Source organism: Pinus tabuliformis, chromosome Q, assembly GCF_031772625.1.
Source record: "Pinus tabuliformis cultivar Carrire ecotype Pingquan chromosome Q, CPIR1, whole genome shotgun sequence".
In the NCBI taxonomy this organism is placed as follows: Eukaryota; Viridiplantae; Streptophyta; class Pinopsida; order Pinales; family Pinaceae; genus Pinus; species Pinus tabuliformis.
In genome coordinates this window covers 1,370,833,117-1,370,859,752 of record NC_142296.1, presented here as the reverse complement: position 1 = coordinate 1,370,859,752, position 26,636 = coordinate 1,370,833,117, and the positions used below count along the sequence as shown (strand labels likewise).

Below are 26,636 nucleotides of genomic sequence, written 5' to 3'. Positions count from 1 at the left end.
CCTACCATAGAAATGATTGAATGTATTCTGTAAAAAAATGTCTCTGCTGATAAAAAAAATTCTGTTGATAAAAAAAAACTTCTGCTGATATACAGTGAAGTAGTATTCAAAAAGGCAACAGATTTCAAATACTTTTATATACTGTTTCTTCAAATCCCTCCGAGGATACTGTATTCACTATATTCCATATCTACAAACTCAGTTTATAACTCATTCAAATGAAGACCATAATATATATACACTGGTTAATATAACCACAGCGCACATATATATATATATACAGGATTCAACAGTGAAAATTTTTTTTTACTGCTAAACTCGATACCTCAATGATTAGCCAAGAGAAGTGAACTGCCTCAGCATGACGTTAATATTAACAGAAAACAATGGCTCTCGTATGTCGGAAAGGAAAAAATCCCCCCTCGATATGCTGATAGCTCAATGAATACGGCAAAGCCACAGAGACGCTAGTCAAATAAACCAACACAGAGCACCATTTGAGAAAGCATAAGAGACTTGGCAAAGAGGAGCACGGTTCATCAGCAAAAAACAGCGCATCAAAATCACATTATCTTAGCAAAGAGGAGCACGTTTTAAACTTTCACTGTTTCAGCACATTGAGTCTCTTGCAAGATGCATTGGTATGAGATCTTCCAAAATTTCAATCATTTCATAACCAAGTCGCAAATCTCATAACAATCCTTTTGATAGAAGGGCTATACTGATTGCAAACATACACTTCAGATGTAATATTAGATTGGAAAAAGGGTCTTTGCTTGTAACAAGTGCTACATCAAAAATTGTTGCGAGTTTATTCTCAAAGATCTGAATATACAAGGGTTTCCCAATGTCTGTGCTGCGCACTTGTCTTCTTGCTCTACACCGTAAAACAACTACCGCCACGCAACATGGAACCTTCACATTGTTTAATCGATCTCATGAAGACATCATTTATGTAATAATGCCAGAGCAAAATCAATGCTGTAAATTGTAAGTACCACAATTCCTGATCATAATCCCGAATTCAGAACGTAACTACAAGGATTCAAACTTAAATGAGGTTTTGATGCTCCCTTTAATCAGAAACGAAACCAAAGTCAGCCTCAAAGACAATATTTGTGTAAAATACTTAAGCCAGAGAGCAGTCGAAACGATTGCAGGGACAATGAATTGGAGATGAGATATCTAGATGAGATGATAATTATTATCTAGTATAGTGTTTCAATACCTCCTGCTGCGGCTTCCATAGCAGTCGAAGCTCAAAAGGTACACTTCTTGCGTTACATCGAAAAGCAGCTCATAAAGCTCCAGCATCTGCTTGGGGCTTCCGTATTCAGTGCAATAGATGGGCTGAAATTGTTCGCCTGCTTCTTGGTGAAATTCCAGAGAGCAGATTATGTCAGGACAGAGGCAGCGTTGGTGCGCCAGAGAGCGTTATGTCAGGACAGAGGCAGTGCTGGCAGTGTAAACCGATGCGCAGAGAATCAATGAGAGGAGTTACGACTATTCTAAGGACTGGCTCTGATACCATGTCAAGCCAGGTTAACTCCATTCTTGGCAGAAGAAAACTGATTGATTATTTCATTAGGTAACTATTGTTTATATACAGGAATGTGACTGATCAGTTCATCTACTTGATGACTGTTCACATTCCGGGTACACCCAACCGCTGAGGATTAGGTGTCAACATGTCGCGGCTAGAAAAAGGGAAAATCGTTTTTTTTTCTTCATCTCTGTTTCTGAGTGTTGGAAAAGGAAGGGGAAGAGTTTTGTGGTGGTTGTCAAGTAGGTTTTGAGGATCAAACAACGATTATCACCACCAACTAAGATTTTTTTGTGGATCAAAGATTGAAGAACAGTGAGACAAACTTCATTTCTTCCATTAACATGTATGTTCTTAAAAACCCCTATGTTAATGATTTTTCATAGATTTATAGTTATGCTTGCTTGCCTCTTTGCCTACCAACATTTTGTTTCTTTGTTTTTTTTCCATTTGCTATGATTTTCATGCCCATGAGCCAATGCAAGGGTTTTCTCCATATTTGGACAGCAAGCTTCATTTTTTTTTCAACTTTCTTATGCACCCTCTTATTTCCATTTTTCATTCACATTGCAAAATGCAAATAATGTAGTAATTTTTTTTAAATGAGGTGGTTATTACTTATTATTTTTTGTATTGGGGGGTTTAATGCCAATTTTTTTTTTTTTGTGCCCTAGGTTTGAATTAGTTCACTACAAATGTCAAATATGCCAAAAGCCTTGGATCCATTTTGGGAGTATGGGGAGGCTGTTGGTGGGGCAAATCAGGCATATATATCATGCAAATTGTGTGGGACCAAGATGTCAGGATGGGTTACACGATTGAAATACCATATAGCTAGACTCCCTACACATGATGCAGATGTAATGCCTTGTATGGTTTCTAGTGCGAAGGTTATACAAAAATCTCTTGAAGCAATCACTGAACAAGACAAAAAGAAAGCTGCTAGGGAGAGGCCAATGGTCTCAGATAGATAGCTGCTAGTTTTATTTGTTTTGCAACTTTTGCTATATACAAGTTTATAACTCATGATGATGAAATACTTTTATAGTTTTATATATGTGATGTTATTTTGTTTGAGTCCTTGATTGGACAACTATCGGGGATCAACAGGATATGTGATTTTATTTTGTTTGAGTCCTTGATTGGACAATTATCAAGGATCAGCAGGATTGGGTATCGCCTTTGAAGTTTTATGTACCATTTCTATTTGACATCATATATATCAGTGCTTTCTTCATATTTATGTGCCAATGTGTTTAGTTCATGTTGTTATTGCTTTATATGTTTAGAAATCTGAAGAAAAAAAATGAATATATTATGCATTTTTTATGCTTGCCGATATTTTCGCTGATATTGCCGATAAGATGTTTTTTGGAGCCTCGCCGATATTTTGCCGATACCGATATTTTCAACACCGGTATGAAGAATAGTGGTTTTGAGGACAAAGAAAGAATTGTTTTTGCTCCTATCTTAGCCAACCCCGATTATACCAAGGATTTCATTATCTATTTGTTCGCTTCTAAAGATACTATCGTTGGTATACTCATCCAAAAGGATGATGAAAGAAGAGAGAGAACAATAGCCTTCATGAGTAAACCATTTTGTGACGCTGAGACAAGATACACTATAGTAAACCACTTCATGACGTTGAGACAAGATACATTATCATTGAAAAGCAAGCTTATGCCCTTGTTAAGTCTCAAGTATTTAGAGCGTATATTGGGTACAATAGGATATATGCTATTGTTCCCTGCCCTATTGTGAAAGACATGTTATCACAAACTGATTGTCTTGGGTCTAGAGGGAAGTGGGTAGCAAAAATACAGGAATATGACCTACATATACACCCCAAGAAAATCATCAAAGGTCAAGGCTTGGCTGAAATGTTGACTGAAAACAATAACGAAGCCATTCAAGAAGGAAAAAAAGAGTAGGTATGTGCCACCTCTATTGAACTCGAAGGGGATGATTAGTATGTTGACATCATCTACTACTTGTGCAACTTGTCGGCTCCCCCTCACCTGGCTGATCATAAAAGAAGAGCCCTAAGATTAAAGGTGGCCAAGTTTTGTTTGACCCAAGATGACCTTGGTTGGATGAGTCCTGATGGAGTGATCCTTCAATATGTCAATAAAGAAGAGTCTGAGAAACTAATTAAAGAATTCCACGCAAGATTATGTGGAGGACATTACGTCACCAAGACTACCACTTACAAAATCCTAAGGGCTAGCTATTACTGGCCAACCATCTTTGTTGATACATTGAACTTTTGTAAAACGATGCCAACCATGCCAGTGATTTGTCGGGAAAAAACAACTCACCGCCATGCCTAAAGAAATGTGATTGTAGATGCACCCTTCCAACAGTGGGGCCTTAATTTCATTAGTGAATTCAAAGATAACTCGAGCAATGGGCATAAATGGATTCTCACCACCACTGATTATTTCACAAAATGGGTTGAGCCATGCCAACTAGGAAAGCAACTGACCAAGTAGTCATGGATTTTCTTGAGGATAAAATTATTACTAGGTTTAGTGTCCCCGCCAAGATTGTTATTGATAATGCTAAAGCATTTGATTCCATGGATTTGACATCCCTATGTAATAAATATGGTATAATATTGTCACATTCATCCAACTATTACACTCAAGGAAATGGCCAAGTTGAGCCAAGCAATAAGAGCCTCGTGAAAATAATCAAGTGAACGGTTGGGGAAAATAAGCAAAGTTGGGATAGCAAGATTGAGTATGCTTTATGGGTCGACCGAACAACCGTAAAGGCATCAACAAGATATAACACATTCCAATTAGTTTACGGTGCTGAAACCAAATTACCTATCCAACTTCAGTTGCCCACTCTTAAATGCCTAAAAGCTTTCCCTGAACAGCAAGGCATTATACAACCCTGTATTGACCAACTCATTGAGGCCGACAAAAATGGAAGGAAAGCCCTTGTACTAGCTTGGTTGCAGTCACAATAAAATGAAAGCTGCTTTTGACAAACAAGTTTTAAATAAGGCCTTTACACCCGAAGACCTAGTGCTTATGTGGGATAAAAGACAGGAAAAGCCTGGCATGCATAAAAAGTGGGATAACCTGTGGATAGGCCCCTTCAAGATAGTTGACATAGCTAGTACAAATTCTTACCATTTAGAAACTCTTGATAGAGAGTCTGTTCCTCTTCCCATGAATGGGCAACTCCTTAAAAATCACTACCCTGAGGGCATTTGACATTGTAGCATATGCATGTTTGGGTAGGATGCATTGCATGTTGATTTTCTCATTAGAACTAACAACATATAATATCATCGTGATAGGTTAGTTGCACCTAGATTGCATTTAGAATAATTTTATTTCTCATTAATTTTTATGGTCTAATATTAAGCATGGGCGATCATAAGATGCCACAAAAACATGTTGCCACGTGTGCTCGATTTGTGATATGTGCAGGTGACAAGCCTGTGGTCCCAAGAGATTGTTGGTGTTTTCATGACCTCCTCATTCGACTACATCCGTGCACTCTTTTGAGAGATCATGTCCCAGTTGGAGCCAGGATGGGACAAGGACCCATTGTCACCTCAGTCAATGTTCCCTGCTTTTTACAAACTTTCACCATTGGGAGGAGTCTCGATATAAGGAAATCACTAGAATGATGAGATCAATAATGATGCACAATGTGATTTCTAATGACCATTCACAAGAGAGGCTCAAATAATAGGTTGCTTGTTTTAGAAGCAAAAGAAGGGCTCTCCCAGAAAGGCTCGAGGGAAGGATGACATTGGGTTTATGAATATTCAAAAATGATGAATTGCTAAGATCAAAACTTCCAAAATCCCTCACTTGTGATTGATGAGTTTATACAGGCAAGGATGGCTCATTCAACGGAAAGATTCAATTAAAGTGTGAGCTTTGAGAGAAGTTAGGGTGACTTTCCACAAAAAACCCCTTGAGAGAAATACAATAAGAGACCAAGGGTCGAGAGATATACCATGGTAAAGGCTCATCCAATGATTACCTATAGTTAAGAGAAAAGGTATTGAATGATGAACTACAAACGGCACACCTTCAAGAAATCCCCAAGTCAAAGCAGCATCAAGGGTTCCCTCTTGGTGTGATAGCTAGGGCATCAATTTAGTTGAAATTCCAACGTGGGAATTCGTTCAAAACTGGAGGGTGCCTAAAGGAGACATAAATGAAGAAACTTGTCCTAACGGAATCCTAAAATTCCTCCTCCCTAAAATTTCGCACCAAGCCCTAGAAAATCTCCTTATCTTTATGGGACAAAGAAAAGAGGAAGAAAAGAGGTGAAAGAATGATATTTAGTTAGGTTAATGTATCACCAAGGATCTAGGACCAGTGCCTAGACTATTGGGAAAATGGAGTCAAGAATGAGATTGATTTAGGGTTTTTTTATCAAGGAGCCTAATTGCAGCATTGCATGCCCTAATGAAGCAGCTACCCAGCTACAACAAGGATTTATACTGTGACTTGTCAAATAATGGAGTTTTAGGGTTAGGTTTTCAAATACAACCTCTAGGAACATTCTCTTTTTCTTGCCCAATGAATAGCGCATGCAATAGATCAAGATTACCAAAGTGATTCAAGATTTTCGCATAATTTAGAGCATAAGTAGCATCATGATTCAATATTCAATACAATAAACATATAATGAAAATTTCACATAAAAGATAAACTTACATGGTAGAAAAAGGATATCCATCCATCACATTTGCAAGAGAGAAGCTCCAAAATTGAATAGCATTAACCCAAACATCAAAATGCACTAAAGAATCTCCAATTCATCCTCCAATAGCTATAGTGAAATTCCAGAAGAAACAATGATCCAAATCCAAGTGATGATGAGAGGAATGAATGAGCCACTTATCTATTTATACAATCCAATAGGGCATTCGAATAGCCTAATTAACCTAATAATGCCCCAAATAATAGAATAATGTACAATAATGACATGACTTAGTGACAAGCCCACCAAGGTAGCTCAATAATACAAAGGCAAAGCCTCTCAAGAAGGCAAAATAGGATGCATAATGAGTCATTGGGCCATTGAGGAGGCCTAGTGGTGTCCACAGTGTACCAATGTGGGAGAATAGGCTCTAAACATAATAATCAAAGGGGTGGCCCCTTGATATCCAAGCAAATGGGTGTGGGGGCACAACAGCCACATGGATCTCTAAGTGGATAAATAATGCATGTATACCATCTGCATGCGCTAGAATGATGGCATAAATTCTCCCATTATCTCCTATGGGGAGACACATCCTCATCTGGACCCTGGAACATCTGCCAAGAGCATGATGCAAGTGTGAAGTCAGTTGGGCAAGGTGGTCCAGGTGCATCCTCATCCAAAAGGTGGAACACGAGCAATCAACAAGTAGTGTTGAGGGATCCATTTAGTGGAATATTGCTCTCTGTTGTGGTGGAGCCCATGGCTTTCAATGCTCAGCCTACAAGTGCCAATGTGACCCTCTAGATGGCTTGGACCCCATATAGGGAGACAAAACCCCAAGTGGGGAGCCACCTACAATCCTACATAAGATTCAATGTGTCTCCTCACCTTCTAGTACAACAAATCATTAAAGCAATTGAGTTAAAGAGCTTACAAATCCTGGAAAACAAGTGGGCACTTCATAATGGCATGCTCTTCCATAGTGGGTTGTGGCATGTACATGTGTCTCCAAGCCCAATAAAAGGGTTAACCAAGGACTCTATTAAGTGGTTTCTGCTTTTAAAGGGGGTGGCATATCCATGGTACATCCATCAAGTGATAGGTGGCATGTGATATAATGGTGGAACAGAGCGAGGGACCAAGGGGGAGGCTCCAAGCCACATGCCATGGTACAAGGGTAGCTATAATAAGGGAAGCCCACACTTGGTTACATGAATGTAAGAGGTAGCAATCATGGTACGTGAGTAACCCCAACCTTTGTTTTTCCACCCTTCTTCATATGCCTTTTGTCTTTGATTGATTTTTCTTCATAACTGTTCGGAGCTCTAGGGGATGAGACCATGACATGTAGGGTATGGTGGTGGATACCAAGGACTCTATTAAGTGGTTTCTGCCTTTAAAGGGGGTGACATATCCATGGTACATCAATCAAGTGATAGGTGGCATGTGATATAATGGTGGAACAGAGCAGGGGACCAAGGGGGAGGCTCCAAGCCACATGCCATGGTACAAGGGTAGCTATAATAAGGGAAGCCCACACTTGGTTCCATGAATGTAGGAGGTAGCAATCGTGGTACATGAGTTACCCCAACCTTTGTTTTTCCATCCTTCTTCATATGCCTTTTGTCTTTGATTGATTTTTTTTTATAACTGCTCGGAGCTCTAGGGGATGAGACCATGACGTGTAGGGTATAGGGGTGGATACCCCCTTAAGGTGGGGCAATGCAATGCCCACCAGGGGTTGGGACAATCATGGGTTCCTTAATAATAGAGGGGGCTCATATAGGGCCCATAGGAACCAAGGTGATGGCCATAAATAAGGGGTAGGGCTCATGTTTGGCCTTTTCCCACGTGCTAAATTTGTATGTCTCAGCCATCTTTTGCATTTTATGGTACATTTCTTGTTGAGAGTGGCCAAATTATGCATTTTCCTTTTCTTTTAGCTGCATCAACCTCCAGGGCATCTTTCCAGTCGCTATCCAAGGTGTGGACAAGGGGAGGGGGAAGTTAACTCCTTGTGGCCCAAGATGTGAAAAGTGATGAACGGGGTTGTAATGAGTAGAGGGGATTAATGTATATGGTATCAGGAAGCGGGACCACACAACCAAAATCAGGGTTTCCCATGTAGTGTCATCCCTAAAGCTAGTAGCAAGTAAAGGAGATCCCATGGGACTAGGATACAAGGTTAACCATCAAATCGGACAGATGAGACAAGAATACAGACCTAACCCACTATTTATGCTAAATCCCCCCACTAATCCATGCCTAAAAGTATCCATGACAAGGAAACAAAAGTACCCAACTACCCAATGAAATTTCATACCTTCAAGTTTGGAAGGCCCACCTTCAAACATACAATCATAACAGATGGGCGAGGGAAAACATGGCCGGCTCAAGTGGCAAAGAAAATGGCACATCGAGCAGTCTGGGAGCTACAAAGTGCTTCTCGCTACCGGATGAGGATCATTTAGGAGAAAACTAACTCCTATGGGTGTCACCCACAAAGTGGTGGGTAAGAGGCCCCACCATCACTCTCAATGGCTGAGATTAGAACTTAATGAAGGGATGAGATTTAATCATAATTTGACTTTAGGAATTTAAATTTTACCTAAGTCCACTTTAGGAAATAGTTAATTAAATTAATAATTCTACTAAGTGGTTGTCTTGTGGGTCCCTTTGCTTGCCTTTGGTACTTAGGCAAGCAAAACCCACCCTTCTCTATTCCAATCAACAAAGGGAGGATCAGCTGTTAAAATGAGTGATAACTATTTTAAATAAGCACCCATTTTGACAAGAATGTGCATAGCATTTAATTTGGTAGGTGCATCTAAGAAAAGCAAAAGCTAAAAGTAATATGTTTGGATAGGGTAATCAATCTTATCTTCAATGTTCTTTTTAAAACAAATTTTGTACTATAAATCCATGTTCTTAAGCAGAGCCAAATCATTGAATAAAATAGTGAATTCTTCTCTTGTGCTCTGTCTCATGCATACATGCCCTGGAATCTAGCAAACCAATCCTTGGTAGGATGAAGGAAAGGTGTAATCATTGCAACTTGTTAAAGCCTCCATAATGCAAAAGGTACAATGATTATGTGCAACAGAAGGTAAAGCACATATGATTGATCAATATGATAAATATGAATTCTTCATCTTGCATGAATAGCAAGTCATCCCTTTGTGTCTTGAAACACAATGCCCTGGAATAGGAACAAATCAAATATGAAAGAATGGCTTTTATGTAATGGAGAAAATTTAGGTTTTATGATTAACAAGATGGAGCTATGCCTGATTTCACTCTGGTGCTAGTAAATTGTTAGCTCTCATTATAATCTTTCTACAGCTTGCATCTTAGCCCTCGTTTTCTTCTAAAGAATCAGGGAAGCAAGTCATGCCCAAAAAAAAGGTGCTCCTTTTTCAGTGTTAAGTTCTAAGGTCCTGTAATACATACTCTCTGCTTGTGCTCAAACACAAAATCCAAAACTCAAACCAATAATGTTGCTAATCTCACGCTATTATCTAAGGTAATTTTCTAATGTGCCTCATTTCAATTTGATTTATGTTTTGTTCGCGAAAGTTATTTTCTACTTGTGTATTCTAACACGTTCATATGAGTATAACCTCCTTAGTTGCTCGTTAGTAAGAATCAATAAAGGGCAGGTAAAGAAACTCTTCCTACCTCAATTTCATTCATCAGTTTCATGGCTTCAACAATGCAAATCACCTGCCCTTTCTGGACTTTATCTCCAACCTGTGACAAAAACATTAAATTCAATTAACCAAATACGTAAACTTTAACAATTTTACCAAGACTACTAAACACCCCCTAAAACTACAGAGCAATCATAAGCCTAGTTAACACCCTGCAAAAATATATACCAACAAGAGGACCTGAACATTTTTCACTAGTTGCAAGCACATTATCCATTAATGGAAATTACCTTAACAAAATGTGGTTGACCAGGGCCAGGACTGCGGTAGAAAGTTCCTGCCATAGGGCATTTAAAACTTGCTTGCCCTGATTGATCTGGCTTTGCAGGAGCCTGAGGTTGGGTAGGAGTCGAAGGACCAGCAGGAACAAGGTCATATGTCGGTCGATCAGTTGCAACAGCTGGTGATGGTGGTGGAGCTGGGGCTGGCGGGTAAAGGGAATGTACCATTACAGGTGGAGATGGAGCAGGAGGCTGAGGCAATGCCTCCTTTTTCCTAATTAGAATTTCACAATCCTGTTGTTTCAGCTGCAATTCCATAATATCCCGAGAATCCACAAGCCTGCAACACAAATATTGAACCACAAAGAAATTTATCACTCTTTAAACCACCGAAGAATGGAAGTGATTTCTAACAGAACTCTCTGATTTTATTCATTTTCATCAAGGACAGCATCGAAATCTAAAGCAACAGACCTTAATGAGGCAACATATCAAACTGAGCACCATAATCTGAACAAAGTGCAGAAATTCATATGATAGTGTCAATTAGAGTGGTAATGATAAAAATGGATTGTTTTCTATTGTCTTGTCTCATGTAAATCGGCCAATCCCAGAAACAAACTTTTAGAAGGGACTGTAAAGACTGCATGAATATGGCAATGGGGAGTTAGTTCAATGCTATGTCACAAGGTTTGTCGAACTTTAACCTTGAGGTTCGAATTTTGGCGAACCTCATCGAACCTCATAGCCATTGATCAAGTCCATAGATCAAAACTCATAACTTCATGTCACAACTCGAGCTTGAAATTTATCCTTGTAATTTCCATGTCCGTGATAGCATTTTTGACGTTTACTGATGTTTATTTCTTACTATTTTATCCTAGAATTCATTTTAAATTAATATATATATATATATAGATGAACCTAATGGCGAACCTCATCCGAACTTCATCAAAAAATTCGAACTCAAATCGAACCTAATCATTGTCGAACCCCAACTCGAACCCGAACCATGTGACATTGGTTCAATGGTGAGGATGGTGGTTTATGACACAATACCAGGGTTCCAATCTAAAGTAATGTGCATTAGCTAGGCATAGAGTAGTTATTTTTCTTTTATTGGTGAAAAGGTCTTATATTACAGTATTACAAAAGAGCCAACATATCAGGCTGAGCACCCTAATCTGAATGGTTTGCCCTATATTCATAGAATAGAGTGTATTTATGGAAACTTCAACAAGCTTCCTTAGACTACCCATGCTAGAAAGGCCAACATATCACACTATGCACCACAATCTGAATGAAGTGTAGAAATGCATTCGATAGAACATCAATCTGAGTGGTAAGGATGAATATGGAATGTCTTCTATTGGCTTGACTCATGAAAATCAACCAATCCCAGCCAGAAATGAACTATTCCAAGGAACTATAAAGACTGCATGAATCTAGCTATGGGGCATTCTTTCAATTGTGGGGATGATGGTTTGTGACACCATTTTATTGCCAGCATTTTTCAAGGGCACTGTGCTTGTGATAATCTTCCCTCTTTTGAGAAACTGTGGGATGACTATATCCAGGGGGAGACTTGGACAAATTCAAAGGCCAGCAAGAAAGGTGGTGATGATAACCAAACCTTATTTGGACAAACAAAGAAGAGCAAAGGAAAAGGACCCAACAAGGGTGAGGGATAGAATGATGAGTCAACCTCGCAACCAAGGAAGAAGAACTTGAATAGAATCAAGTGCTTCATTTGTCATAAGCACAGGCATTATGCATCAAATTATTGAGACAAGAATAAGGGAAAATGGAAATAGCAACAAAAGCAGGTGGCAACCCCTGCAGAAACTGAGATGAACAAGTTTGCTACCAAATTTGAGAAGGATTTCTCAATGGTGTAATGTCCTCTTCTAATTAATTACTAAAGGGAGGATGAAATAGCCCATTTAACCCCATAGCCTATAATCTTTTGTAAAGGGGGATACCTATTACTTGATGTTATTGGGGTAGCATCAGGTAATTTGGTGTAATTGGAGGAAAACTTGTGATAAAAAGCCAAATTTGGGGTAAAATGGAGGGAGACTTGTTAGGACCTCAATTTAAAATTAAGAGGGAAGACCCCAACGGAAATCGATAAAAAAAGAGAGAGGAGAATCATTTTTATCATCATGGATTGTTGATTTCCTCTGATTTGTGTGCTGAGGGTCTTGAGGGTTTTAAGACTCCTTTTCTTTGGTTGGTTTCGGTGGTGAAAGATTCCACCCTAGAAAATCCCTCTCTCTCCCTTTACTCTACTTAGCATAATTTCTGAGGCTTATCCATCTGTTGTGGCAATCAAAGATTTCTGAAGGAGTTTTCTGTGGCAGTAAAAATTATTGAAGGGATAAAGCTTGATAGCAGAGTGTCTTGAGGCCTGACCTTAGGTAGCGGCCACCTTGGAGAAGCATTTTTCTGTGGTAGCGAATGCCCTAACTAAACAGCGAGACCTACCTGAAGCAGTGAGGCATTATTTGTGACAAAAAGGCTTGTTTGAAGCATTTCTTGTGGCAACGAATGCCCTAACTGGATGGCGAGGGTCACGGAGGTCACTTTTCTGAAACAGCGTTGGATATCTGAGGCTTCCCTGGGCAGCAAGGTCTGAAGGAGACATCCTGTGGCTGTGGGCCACTTCTGGAGCTCTCTATATGGTAGTGGCCCCTCTTTAAGATCATTTCTGGAGGCAGCGAAGGCTTATCTGGCCAACCTAGCTCTGTTCCAGGCCAAATTCTGTGGCAGCGGAATTCTGCGACATTATCCAGGTAGTGAAGGGCAATTCTGGGACAGCGTATCTGTGGCAGCAAGGTCTTCGGAAATTTCTTGGCAGCAGATCACTTCTGTGGACTTATCTAAGGCCAATCATGGTAGTCAAATCCCTTATTTGGACAACAAGGCCTATTAGGTCTTCTCTAGATGGCAGCGAAATTCTGTTCAGACAAATTTGTGAAGTGCAATTTAAACAGTAAAGGAGATTGTGTGTCCTGACACAACAAGGAACAGATAAAACTTGTAAGTTGGTTGTATGTGTGTGGACTCAGCCTAATATACAGTATTGCTAATAGGATTAATTGATATTGTAAATTGACGAGCACTGTACAGCAAGGTTTGCTAGACAATTGTAACTTGCTACATACCGTTGGTATCATTGGTAAAATCAGCTGCTTGTTTAGATTGTGGTGCATTCAATAATCATCTCTGTTTGAAATTAGTAGAAACACTGTGATACTAGTGCAAATTGACATGTGTTCTTCCAAACCTAAGGGTAAATTCCCCTAAGGGACATTACAAATGGTATCTTGCCTTTCTACTAACATGATACTAAGGAATGCTTGGTATGTGGACAATGGGGCATCTCAACATATGGCATCAACCTGACTGTGTTTTTCGAGTCTAAAAGAGTACAACTATGGGGTTTAGGTAGAGCTTAGTGATGATACCAAGTATCCTATAGTAGCTTAGTACCATCCCCTTACAGATCCTGTCAAGTAACTCTTTAGACTTTGATGATGTTTTATTTGTTCCGAGTCTCAGAAGAACTTGCTTTAATTTTGCTTATAAAGGATAAAGGCTATGCAATAAACTTCAAGAACCAGAAGGTCCTTATCAGGCCAAAGGAATCGAGCCCAAAAACAGCATACATGATAGGGGATAAAGGAGGGAATTTATACAGGTTACAAGGTACATAACAGTGACAGCATGTATGAGTTATAGCACAAGAGGATGGAGCAACTACATTATTAGGTGTTGCCTATTTTGAGGGAGATCATCATAGGTCTTCTACAGTTCAGCATCGAGCAACAAGAAGTGAAAAGAGTGCACGCTTCGCAAACATGCCAAGGCTACTTTGCTAAGTGAGCATAGGTGTTCTACATCTTTTAATTGGATTATGGGATGCCTCTAATCTGCCTCTTTTGTTGTCGTTATAAATTCTCCCCGCCCCCTCTAGCTTCTTCAAGGCTTCAAGGGGCCTAATGTAAGGTTGTCCCATTTTTTTCCAAGAGAAAAAACCGTAACTTTATTTCAAAAAGGAAACAAAATTACATTTTGCATATACTTAAAAGCATCCAGAAAAGGCAGCCCATACAGCTCTAAAGAGAAACAAAACTAAAGAGAAAATACAAATACAATGGGGACTATCAAGTAATGTAGAAATCACTTATCTTCCCTTTCTTTCCTTTCTTTTTCTGGACCTACTGCCATTCCCCAAATTTGGGACCAACTGCTACCAAAGCCAAGCAAGAGTGAAAGAGCAATCACCAAAGACAATTGAACAACGACACATCTTTGGGAGAGTATTTATATTATGCTATCTTTGTGGATGACTTCTCTCGCAAAACTTGTATTTATTTCTTGAAGAAGAAGGACGAAGTGTTCACATGGTTCCGTTCTTTCAAAGCCTTGGTTGAAAATCAAACAGGGAAGAAGATCAAAATATTGAGGACCGATAATGGAACCGAATATGAATCAAATGAGTTCAATGACTATTGTAGAGAAGTTGGCATTAAGAGGGAGACTACTACCGCCTATACTCCCGAGCAAAATGGAATTGTTGAAAGGAAGAATCGTTCCATTATAGAAGCCACCCGTGCTATGCTTCATGATCAAGGTCTTCCAAAGTTCTTATGGGCAAAAGCTGCCAACACTGCCATGTATGTTCAAAATAGATGCCCTCACTCCAAAACTCCCAAATAAGTTTTCACCGGTAAGAAACCTAATGTTTCTCACTTTAGAATTTTTGGTAGCTCCGTGTATTTTCATGTGCCGAAAGAAAAGAGAAGCAAATTGGATGCATTTGGGAAGATAGGAACATTTGTGGGCTACAGTGAAACTTCAAAGGCATGTAGAATCTATGTGCATGGTCAAAAAGAAGTGGAGATAAGTCATGATGTCACCTTCGATGAAGATGTTGCCCTTGGGAAGATTAGGAACCTTCCTATTCCAAGGAAGGGCAAAGAAGCAAATACAAGAAACTAGGGAGAACCGCAGGATGAGCTGATGCCCGATGTTGAAGGACCAATGGATCCCATTGATCCACCTCCTCATGTGCCCTCCTCCTCAAAAAGGAAACCCTCACGGCTTAGGAAAACTCTCGAAGATGCTAAGAGACACATTGCACCAAGGGGAACATTTCATTAAATGTAAGAAGCCGAATAGGTACCAAGGGTACTTAACTACCATGAGCACCATCATTCAAACTAAGTCGTGCACATTCGAAGAAGTTGTGAAGCACCAAGTATGGAAGGATGCTATGGACGAAGAATATGAGTCGATTATGAAGAATGATGTCTGGGATGAGGTCCCTATACCCAAGGACAAATCTGTTGTCACCTCTAAATGGCTCTACAAAATCAAGCATAGAGTTGATGGAAATGCTAAAAAGTTCAAGGCCAGGTTTGTTGCTCGAGGCTTCTCTCAAAAGGAAGGTGTGTACTATGATGAGATATTTGCACCCGTTGCCCGATATACCACCATCCGTTCGATTATAGCCCTTGCTGCCTCGTAAGGATGGAACCTACACCAGATGGATGTCAAAACCGCCTTCTTGCATGGTTCACTTAAGGAGGAAGTTTGTAGAACAACCCGAATGGTTCAAAGTCCAAGATCAAAAGACACATGTATGCAGGTTGAAGAAAGCCCTGTAAGGGTTGAAGCAAGCACCTCGGGCTTGGTATGAGAGGATCGACAGCTATCTAATGAAGTTGGGTTTTACAAGAAGTGAAGTTGATCCGAACCTTTACTTTAAGGTTGAGAATGATATACCTCTCATCTTGGTACTTTATGTGAACGATCTCTTTCTGACAAGTGCAGACCCTCTCATTCATCAAGGCAAGAGGGAGTTGGCTTCCGAGTTCGAGATGAAGGACCTAGGACTGATGCATTATTTCCTAGGGTTGGAGGTCTAGCAAAAGCCAGGTGAGATTTTCCTTTCTCAAGGAAAATACATTGTCAAGCTACTTGAAAGATTTGGGATGGTGGATTGTAAGTCCGTAACTACTCTGATGGAACTCAACTTCAAGAAGTTATGTGGAAATGTTGTTGGGCTCAATTTGGGAAATATTTCTGAGTATCATCAACTCATGTGGTATCTGATGTTCTTGGTGAACTCCTGTCCGGACATATGCTTTGCAGTGAATACATTGAGTCAGTTTATGTTCGAGCGTCATCACATACATTGGATTGCTGCCAAGAATCTCTTGAGATATCTCTGGGGCACAATCACCTATGGATTGAGATACATTGTCAAGAATTTGAGGCTCCATGGTTATTTTGATGCTGACTGGGCTAGCAGTGTGGTGGATCGTAAGAGCACATCGGGATGTTGCTTCTCACTAGGTTCTGCTTTGATATCCTGGATGAGCAGGAAGCAAAAATCGGTTTCTTTGAGCACCGCTAAGGCCAAATATATTGCTGCTAGTATGGCCTCCTGTGAAGCTGTTTGGTTGAGGAAGCTCTTTAGTGAGTTGTTTGGCCATGTGCTAGATACCACCGTGATCTACTGCGACAACCAAAGTGGGATTTGTCTTTCTGAGAATCTCGTGTTTCATTACCGCTCCAAGCATATTGATATCAGGTACCACTTTATCTGGGATATGGTACAACAAGGAGCAAATATTCTTACAAAGCCCCTAAGGAAGGTCAAATTCTTAACCTTCTGTGAACAACTTGGAGTCATGGAGAGACCCTCTTATGAGGGTCCCATTTGAGTTGGATATTGAACTCTGGGAGCTCTGGGGGCTTGGGGTACTTCTTGGAGCAATGAGCGACCATAGGGTGAGTGGTTCACCTTCCCCTAGTGGTGGTGCATTGTGCACAGGGTGCGTGGTTCACCTTCCCCTGTGATACCCCATGATAATTGATATATGAATAGGATGAGTGGTTCACCTTCTCCCATGGCATATGGGCAAGATGAGTGGTTCACCTTCTCCTATGGCATATGAGCAGGATGAGTGGTTCACCTTCTCCTGCAGATACATCCTACCCATGCAGTCTAGGACTCATGGGAAGTACCTCTCGTCTGGCCAATGAGTAGGGAAATGAGGATAGGGACCATAGTACTACCGTACTCCCTATGCTAGGATGTTTGATATTGATCTGGGATCAATGGAGACTGACTTCGGGTCAGTGGAGAGTGGTATGATACACTCTCGATCATTTCTTCTTCATTATTTCTTCATGGTTTAGCAAAGCAAAGCAGAGCAAGGATGGTACAGATTGTCAGATGGTTTGGCAGGTGGAGTTCTCCCTAGTTGAGAGGGAGTGTTAAATTTGGCAACTAGGGCCAAACTCCACCTTGGACAGCTCATATGATGGAGATGATATTTTTGTTGGATTCCTCTTTCCGAGAGGTGTAGGATTGATCTAAATATCATCTCATTTTGACATGTATAAATGGAATTATGAATTTATTTCTTCTATGGACAAATTGTCAAGGTCGGCCAACGATCTAATATAGGCTCAAGAAGCCCAAAAGTCATGTCTCTTCACCCTCAACGTTGCATATAAATAGGAGCATCTACCTTATTTGGACATTCATCATCTCGCACATATTTCTCTCTCTCCCCTCATCTGATTAGTCGTATGAATTTGAAGATAGCCTTCTTCTCCTCCACATGTGCGAAGAGTTGACTGTGTTTCTGTTTTCCTGCGTTGACCAAGTTGCAGCAAGTTTGACCAGGTAGCATTTGACCTTGTTTGACTGTATTTTTCTTGGGAGAATTTCTGTTTGGGCAGGCCGCATATTTGGGCACAGAAACCGAGATTTTATGGGCTGTTTTACCAGCGTTGACTGCAGCAAGTTTGACCAATTTTTTCAGGACTGTTTTCAGCTGATTTGGACTGTTTTTGGAGGCCAAATTGACTAGGTTTGACCGAGCTGATTTGGAGGAGTAATTCTGTTAATTTGACCAGCGTTAACTTTCTGGTTAGGGCCTCCTGTTGACTGCAATTTGACTGGATAGATTTGACTATGTTTGGGCAAGTAAATTTTGTATATTGTACTCTAACTCTCTCTGCTGAACTTTTGAAGAATAATAAGAAGATTTGATCAAAAGGTTTTCCCCACATTAGGGATTGACTGTACTTTTCTTAGGAGAATTTCTGTTTGGGCAGGCCGCATATTTGGGCACAGAAACCGAGATTTTCTAGGCAGCGTTGACTGCAGCAAGTTTGATCACAGGTTTGACTGTGTGTTGACCAAGTTTGACAGATTTCTTCAGGACTGTTTTCGGCTGATTTGGACTGTTCTTGAAGGCCGAATTGACTGGGTTTGACCGAGTTGATTTGGAGGAGTAATTATGTTGATTTGACCAGCGTTGATTTTCTGGTTAGGGCATCCTGTTGACTGCAGTTTGACTGGACAGATTTGGCTGTGTTTGGGCAAGTAAATTTTGTATATTGTACTCTTTCTCTGCCGAACTTTTGAAGAATGACAAGAAGATTTGATCAAAGGGTTTTCCCCACATTGGGGTTTTTCCCTGGCATCCTCCAAATATTGTGTCCTCGTCTTGGCTTGTCTTCTGGTTATTGTTTATGTTCTATCCGCATTTATTATCATAGTATCATGTTAATGTGATTGCTAATTCGGAAATTGATATTGGGATAATAAGAAAAATTGAAGTAAATTGCTCTTAAGCATAGAACATACCATTGTTATCTAAAAATTAACAGATCTCATCCATTAATCTCATGTGCTAAGATTTAATCTCAGCCCTTGATCAACAAGGTTAGGGTTTTCCTACTCTAATGGAAGACAAAAAGGGAAAAGGCAAGGGATACAATTATTATTCTCCAATGTGCATTTTGAAGAAGAAAACGAGAGGAGCTCAAGTTAGCAAAGGAGAAAGACGAGGCAGGGATTGGAAAGTATTGCTTCAGGAGGGAAATCGAACAGCTAGAGAACATTTAGATCATGCCTGAGTTTTGGCTTCGAGAATAAGTTGCAGTCCAAATTTGACAGACCTTACCAGCGCTGTAACTCAGCCTGTTTCCAGCGTGAGTCTCAGAGTTTTGAGGCAGAGATTATGTGAGAATTTCCGGAGGGTTAGCAAGCCGAGTTTGAAGAGGCTAGCAGACAGAGACTCCAATGAAATTTTGTGCTGAGAGTGATTCTCAGTGTATTTTTCGTGGAGCAGTAGAACTGCTCGAATCTACCAAAGTCATAGAATCTGGGCCAAGATTCAAGGAGGATTGTCTCGTTGTTAATCTGTAGTTTGAGCACGAGTTTTGGGAGTCTGAGACACCTTCAACATGAACCCACGAGGCAGATTTGGCAAAACTGAGGCACAAGTTTTCAGAGGAACAACTATTGAGTTTGACACCAGTTTCTAGGCTACCTGGGCATGAGAATCAAGGCAAAATCAGTGACTGAGTTTGTCCACTGTGTGGCAAAGATTTTCATGCAAAAAGGCTTGTACTATCTCATCATCAAAAAGGGAGATAACTCTGTTATTTTTTGCTGTGTAATTATTTTCCTAAGAAGCAATTAAATCTTCCTTAAAGACTGGTTTCCCCTTGTGGTTTTTTTCAGGGTCATTGGACCAAAAACATTGTGTATAAATTTATGTGTGTGTGTGCTTGTCTTTACCTTCATATCAGCGGCAAAGAAAAGAGTAGAGCAGTCTTATATTTTAAGTTGAATGCAAGTTTAACATATATGTTATATGTCATGTTGGGTTTGGGGCCTGGGCATTAAACCTTATGCAAAAGCTTAAAACTATGTTGGGGCTAAAGCATTCAATTTGTGTTGGAAGCAGAATGCTGCATGTTGAGAAATATGGTCTACAATCTTAACAAAAGTTCACACTCAACTACCTCTAACTATAGAATGTCAGTTAATCCAGCACAAGAAGACCTCAAGGAAGAAGATGTTACGCATCAAATGGAGGACATGGATCAGGCAATCAGGATTCCACCCTACCAATATTGGACAAGATGAAACCATTCGTAAACATGTTTTCCATTAGTTTTTATGCTTTATAAATCAATACTTATATTGGGCATCTTTTATATGAGAAATACTAGTAGGAATTTTCTGAATGTTATGGCTAGAAGGATGCTACAACATTCACCAACTACTACTAGAAGGATGATATTAAGAAGCGTTCGGTGGTTTTCGTCCCAGAGGGGTTTCCACCTAAAAATCTTTGTCTACTATCTTTATTGTTGTGAATTGTTGAATGGTGTTGATGTTTCAGTTTATCTGATGATAATAACAAATAATGCTCTGTGAAGTTAAAAATATACTATTTGATAAGAAATGTTGATTCACCCTCCTCTCAATATTTCCAACGAAAATGGCATCCACAGTACATTAGTGATTAATCATTCAAGCATCAACCACAAACAAACATACAAATTTTTTAACCATATAATACAAAGAAGACCATTAACTTATGGAATGAAATTGGTTATCTAGCAATTGTCAACAATAACATGACCAAATAGTCATGCTTACAAAACAGGACGTTGACACACTGAAATATGAAGACCAAAAGGTATAAAACAATAAATTGAGCTAGTTGCTAAACACCTCTCTATAGAAGAAGTGTTCACCAATTGTAGAAGCACCCATGTTGCCAAATGTTGTAGCTATGGGGTAGCACCGCCATGCATGTTCCACCATTCCTTGACAAGCAATGCTCCAGTTCCACCATCACTTATATCAAGATCCTCATCATTAGTATCGCCCTTTATTCGAATCATGTTGTCTAGCCTTTGATTCTACCTTAATCATCTAGGGAAATCAGTGGGCACCACCCAATTTCATGAAACTACCTAATCCAAGCCTTAAAATATGGTAGAAAAAGCTTAACATGCCTAATGAATGATTTTGGTTTGAGGGAAGGGTACATTTTTGCTAAGGCCATGACAAAGGAGTTCAACAATCAATACCACCAACACTAGGCTACATATAGGGTTTGGTGCTCTTGATTAAATGACAATCACATACCCTCATACGTAATAGAATCCAATGAAATACAGCAACCCCATCGATCCCGAAATCTTGAAAACTGTTAAATCTGCTAAATTTTGAATGGGATATGAAATTCCATTTTCTCCATATGAAGTCCAATGAGATTGGAACCACTCTCAAACATCTTGAAACAATTAATGGTAATGTTAAAAATTTATGCAAAATAAACTTTTAAGAATTTAACATTACCATTAGGGAGTGTCCATGGAGCATCTAAAGAGCATCCAAGGAGTGCCTAAGAAGCGTACAAGGAGGGTCCAAGGAGCGCCTAAGAAGCATCCAGAGAGAGTCCAAGGAGCGCACTCCTTGACTATGGGAGCATCTTTGGCAGCGCCATGCTCCCAAATTGGCAAGGAGTGTGTGGCGTGCCCAAAAAGTCTGGAGCGTGCTCCCGGATTTTGGGAGGACGCTTCGGCTCGGAGAACAGTTCTATGGTTGTGAACAGGGGGGAGGGGGATGGTTCCTTCGGCACTACTACAGACAAACTTGAAATTTTGTTTTTGGCACACTCTTCCTGCCTATCTTACTGGTCTGAACATGGCAGCATTCTTTATGCACTTTTTACTGTTCAGCTTTGCTGCAGCCCTTTAAAATACAATTTTTCTGTTAAAAAATGCATTTTGTATCACTGGTTATCATGGAACTTTTTCTAATATTGGTTTGGGGTTTAAAATTTAAATCTTGCTCTTAATTCTCCAAGTGACTTAAACATAGAGTGCACCCATCTTTTCTTTGCACACAAACCTAAAAAGTCACTCTGAGGAGCACAATGAGGCTTTTACTAACACATGGGAAATATAATTCTTCAAACAGATCCATAATCCAGAGGTTTGTTTCTGCAATTTTCAAGCTATTATACAACATACTTTGGACTTATATTGCGAAGGCAATGCATATTTTCAGCTACTCCAGCAGTTTTTTTGACATCAAACTTTATTGTCTGTTTTTTCAGCTTTGTGGGCAAAGCCTTTTTAAGAGGAAGTACATGTGCACCTAGCCACATCATCTTTATTTCGTATTGGCTCTGTGTACATGAGCTCTCTTGTACGTACATTCATGATTTTGTAATAATGGTCAAATCATAGGCATTTATAGCAGTGTTGCAAATATCTCCGATTTCTCCCAATATGTCTGATTCTTTTATAATTTTTCAAGTTGTCAATTTTTCTGGGTTTTTCAAGTTCAAGTTTATACTTGCCAATATTTTCAGATATTTCCAATAAGTTTCTTTCTAGACCCTTGACCATATAGTCTCCAAAAAGTTAAAAAAAAATATTCGTAACATTGATTTATAGTATCATGTTTCCATATTTGTAGAAAAGGTGATTTCATGGAATAAGGGCCAGGCACTTTTATGCAATACGGACCTAATCAATTAATTAGAGACGCAAGCTTTAAGTTAAGGTTTTGGCCTCTCACTACTCTTACAATCCAAGTAGAAGAGATGTGTCACGAACGTATGTATGTAATGCCAATAAACTAAGATGGAAAAAAGTTGACACCAAATGTCTGATGTAAGAAACTAAAAACCAACATAAAAAAATACCAAACTAGCATAGATCCTTCTTAATCTTGAATTACTAAAAACCAACATAAAAAATACCAAACCAAAGCTATTTTTTATCCTTCTCATTGCTCAATAAATCTGGGGTTAAAATGGATATATGCTGATTGGTACAAATAGGGCTTTCCCCATCTTATTTATCACTCTTTATTATTTTATGAATGCAAACAACCAATTATTGGTGTTTATCAGAGACGTCTTCCTCCATTATTCAGATTCATATCAGCAATTGGGAAATGACCTTCCAAGAGGAGATGGCGGGATCTACAGCAACGAAGGTCGCACAATAGATGCAAGCCAGGCATATGCAATCAACCTATAATTGGTGTTTATTGTGATGTCTTCCTCCATTACTTGGACTTGGACTCAGATCAGCAATCCAGAAACAACTTTCCTAGATGAGATGGTCGGATCTACAACAACTAAAACTGCAAGATCGATTGCGAGACATGAATAGGATCCAAAGACCTGTAGCGTTAGGATGATGCAAGCAAGGAGGAGCAAAGGAGGCAAAGTGCAGATCAGTACAATATTTCTTTGCGTTATGAACTTGGATCATACCCTCACCTCATCCTACTCTTATTTCATGTAATCTGTTTCTATGATATTTTACTATAGTTTAGTGCATGAAACTTCCTATAGGAGTTAGTGTCATATGGAAACATCTTGGTCCATCCACCAGTTGACCTCGTAAACTGGTTTAATAAAATTCTATCTATCCATCCTTGAGTGTAGATGACCTCACTCTTTTACCTTGTTTGGAGTCTTATTCTGTAACTCTTAATTTTCAGTTTTGCTTACTTCAAAAGTTGCAGTATTATTTCATTTCAGATACAAGATCACTGCAAAGGATGTTGGCTTGTGAAAGTACTGTACAAAGCCTTGGTTCATCTTCTACACCATGCTATAAGAGCAAACATATCAAACAGAATAAAGCCCACTGATGACGAAAACAAAATGTTTCCTATTTCTTGACCCATGCAATTTGGTCAAACCTAGAAACAAACTTTTGTAAGGAACTATTAAAAAAGAGTGAATCTGATTTTTGTTTTCAGATCAGCAATTAGCAAATCTTAAAACGATGCCAATAGAGTGTTGGTTCAAAGGTGAGGCTGAGCATTTGTTAGGCCATCCACCAGGGCTCCAAACTAGCTGAGGTCCCCTTACTTCCGGTAGGATGGTATAGGGAATGGTGGGCAATTTTGGTGGATCTGTGACTCCCCTATTTTAGCGTCCTAGCCGAATGTAAGACTGATTGCCTCTTTGTGGGCATGGCATGGTCTGTGAAATATATTTTCTCGCATGTGACAACGAGGCATCATTAATGAAAAGGTTAAAATCTAATAGAAACATGTTAGATCGCCAATGAATATTAGCAAATGCAGCAAATCTTACTTGATCAGATCAGCGACTTCACTCATAAATGCAGAAATAGCCGAACCCGTCATTGTGGAAGGCGCTGAAGATGAAGCTGAAGACTCCACAGCAGGCTTGTCCCCATTGTCCCCAGCCGCTTTCACTTCCAAACCTTGAGCAGCAGGAATTGCTGCAGCATTAGAGGATCCATGGACTGCAACCTGCTATACATTGTGGGATAAAAAAATTCCATCACTTAATTGGCAAATATGATCACGATGACAGCAACAAAAAATTTAAAAATTAAGCAGAAGAAGAAGAAGAATCATTGCCATACCTCGTTCACAGTTGATTTCCACAAAGCTGACCGAGAACCCCGATATCGCTGTTAAAAAATCATTAATATCACAGTAAGAACTCTGTAACATTCTATATCAAATTAAAGCACTTTCAGTACTCAGGCCCCCATACAACAACCCCGGCCATATGTTCTTTTTTTCCCTTTTTACTTCCTTTTAACAGAAACATTGGGACTATAATGCTATCAATCGGAACACCTCAAAAATCCCTTTATTGCGGCCACTCACTCTGATACAAAAAAATAAATAGTGCTGTAGACCTGTTGCCAGTCAATTTGATTCTAAAAATAGATAGTCCTGTAGAGCAGGGTGATCTCAAAGCATTTTGATTCTGTAACTTTAAAAGGTGCTATAGAGCACGTAGATCGTAAAGGACATTATAGTTCTTATTATTATGCTTCATCTAATCTCTACATTTAAAGAATATGAACGAGATCTATTAGCGTCAAAAGCAACCTACCTCGAACTGTCCAGCAAAAGGCCGATCGAGGTGACTTCCCAAGAAGCTCGAAGCCAAGACCGAACCCCGTGAGCGGGCCCTGGCATTTGAAACCCTAACGTGATGCTGCTGACTGGCCGGAGAACTTAATACTCCACTGCTATTGCCGCTGTTTGCTTCTACTAACATAGGCGCAGTCGCAGACGCTGTGGGAACAGTCGCCATGAGTGTTCTGCAGGAATTCGAGATTCTTCAAGTTTGTTGAGACTCGAACCCGTGATCAGGCGCACATCCAGAGCGAAGGAATGCAGCTTGGTGCCGAACAGGAGAGTAAATTTATCAGTCCGTTTGTTATTTGCCAGACGGATTTATCGACGTCGGTATTTTACGACAACTGCCGTCTATGCGATATAAACAAGGAGAGCTCATAATTAAAAAAATATTCAATAGCATTTAAGTCATTAAAATTAAAATTAAAATTAATATATATATATATATATATATATATATATATAATAAAAATATTTACAAATAATTATATTAACTTATAAAAAAATTATATTCATAATTTATTTAATTATTGTAAATTTATATAAATCAATATATTTAAAAGTTTAATTTTTCAACGTCATAATCATTAAGGAAAAAAGTCTTCGGGTCATCTTTCTATCTCTTTCTTCTTTTCAAAATATGCATTTATTAGTTAGTTAAGAAGATATGATAATATTTTTTAATGAAATTTTAATTTCTTTGAAAATTAGAAATAGAGGAAATATATTTTTTAAACCCTGTTAAATATATTTATTTTTATTTTGATATATTTTGGTTAATTTTATTTGGAATTTAATAAAATGGAATGTTTCATGAATTCAAGTATCTACCCATTCAAAAAATACCTTTTAAATAATTAGATCAAAATTTGTCTTATAAAATTCTATAAAAACATTTAATAATTATATTCTCATTTTTTAAATTATTAAATTCATTTAAATAATAGAAAAATAAGTTTTACATTTTTTATATACAGTTCCAAAGAAAGAAAATTATTTTAATGTTTTGTGAAGTTAAAGATAGTCTATGGGACACATTGTTTTTTCATCTGATTAATGTATTCGGCTCTTCCTATGAAGCCTCACAATAAACTCTCGTAGTTTCTCCACAAACCCCTCTCTAAATAGGTTATCCCAAGAACTAGCTGTCAGAATATGTGCATAACTTTTCTTGTTGTCTTTGAAGGCCTCACATTCTAAAATGAAGTGCTTTTATGTTTCCACTTTTCTAGAAGAACAAAAGATACGTACTCTTTCCTTCCACACTTCTTTTGGTCTTTCCACCACCCTGTTTCCCAACAGAGTTGATGAGAATTAGTCATTAACTAAGCAATAAGAATTTTGACTCTCCAAGAAATATTGGCCTCTATATACATTTTTTGTTGGTGATTATGAGTGGGATTAAACACTTTAATATAGTATTTTTTCTTTCTCTCTAACTCCTTATCCCAAGTACGTTTGTGGAACTTATCCATAACAAAAGTTTTTATCTCTTTACTGTTTATGGGACACTAGTTCGAGCAAATACCCCATTTACTAAACCATTTGTTATTTTGTTGCATCCAAATCTTCTTTCTTTTGCACAATATGTCATTAAAGACAACCCTAGGCCATCTTCCCTCTTCCATTTGCTCAATTTTTTTTAAATACCTTATGACTCGCACCATAGCAATTGCTTCAATAAGAGCAATCCCTATTTTACT

The 26,636-nt window shown here is 39.0% G+C and overlaps 1 protein-coding gene across 2 annotated transcripts in view; it reads right to left on the bottom strand.

Moving 5' to 3' along the window:
• The window catches only part of LOC149225012 (biotin carboxyl carrier protein of acetyl-CoA carboxylase, chloroplastic-like), a 58,397-nt gene extending 33,115 nt beyond the window's left edge, over window positions 1-25,282 (bottom strand). The window contains exons 1-5 of one of the 2 annotated variants that reach the window (XM_089386412.1): window positions 24,905-25,282; window positions 24,423-24,470; window positions 24,125-24,309; window positions 10,170-10,500; window positions 9,908-9,979 (exon numbers count right to left, since the gene is read on the bottom strand). In XM_089386412.1, coding sequence (XP_089242538.1) covers window positions 9,908-9,979; window positions 10,170-10,500; window positions 24,125-24,309; window positions 24,423-24,470; window positions 24,905-25,108 — 840 coding nt within the window. In that variant the 5' untranslated portion in view covers window positions 25,109-25,282. The remainder of the gene's footprint in view (window positions 1-9,907; window positions 9,980-10,169; window positions 10,501-24,124; window positions 24,310-24,422; window positions 24,471-24,904) is intronic. The other variant, XM_089386413.1, reaches the window with a different exon arrangement.
• Window positions 25,283-26,636: the final 1,354 nt, after the last annotated feature.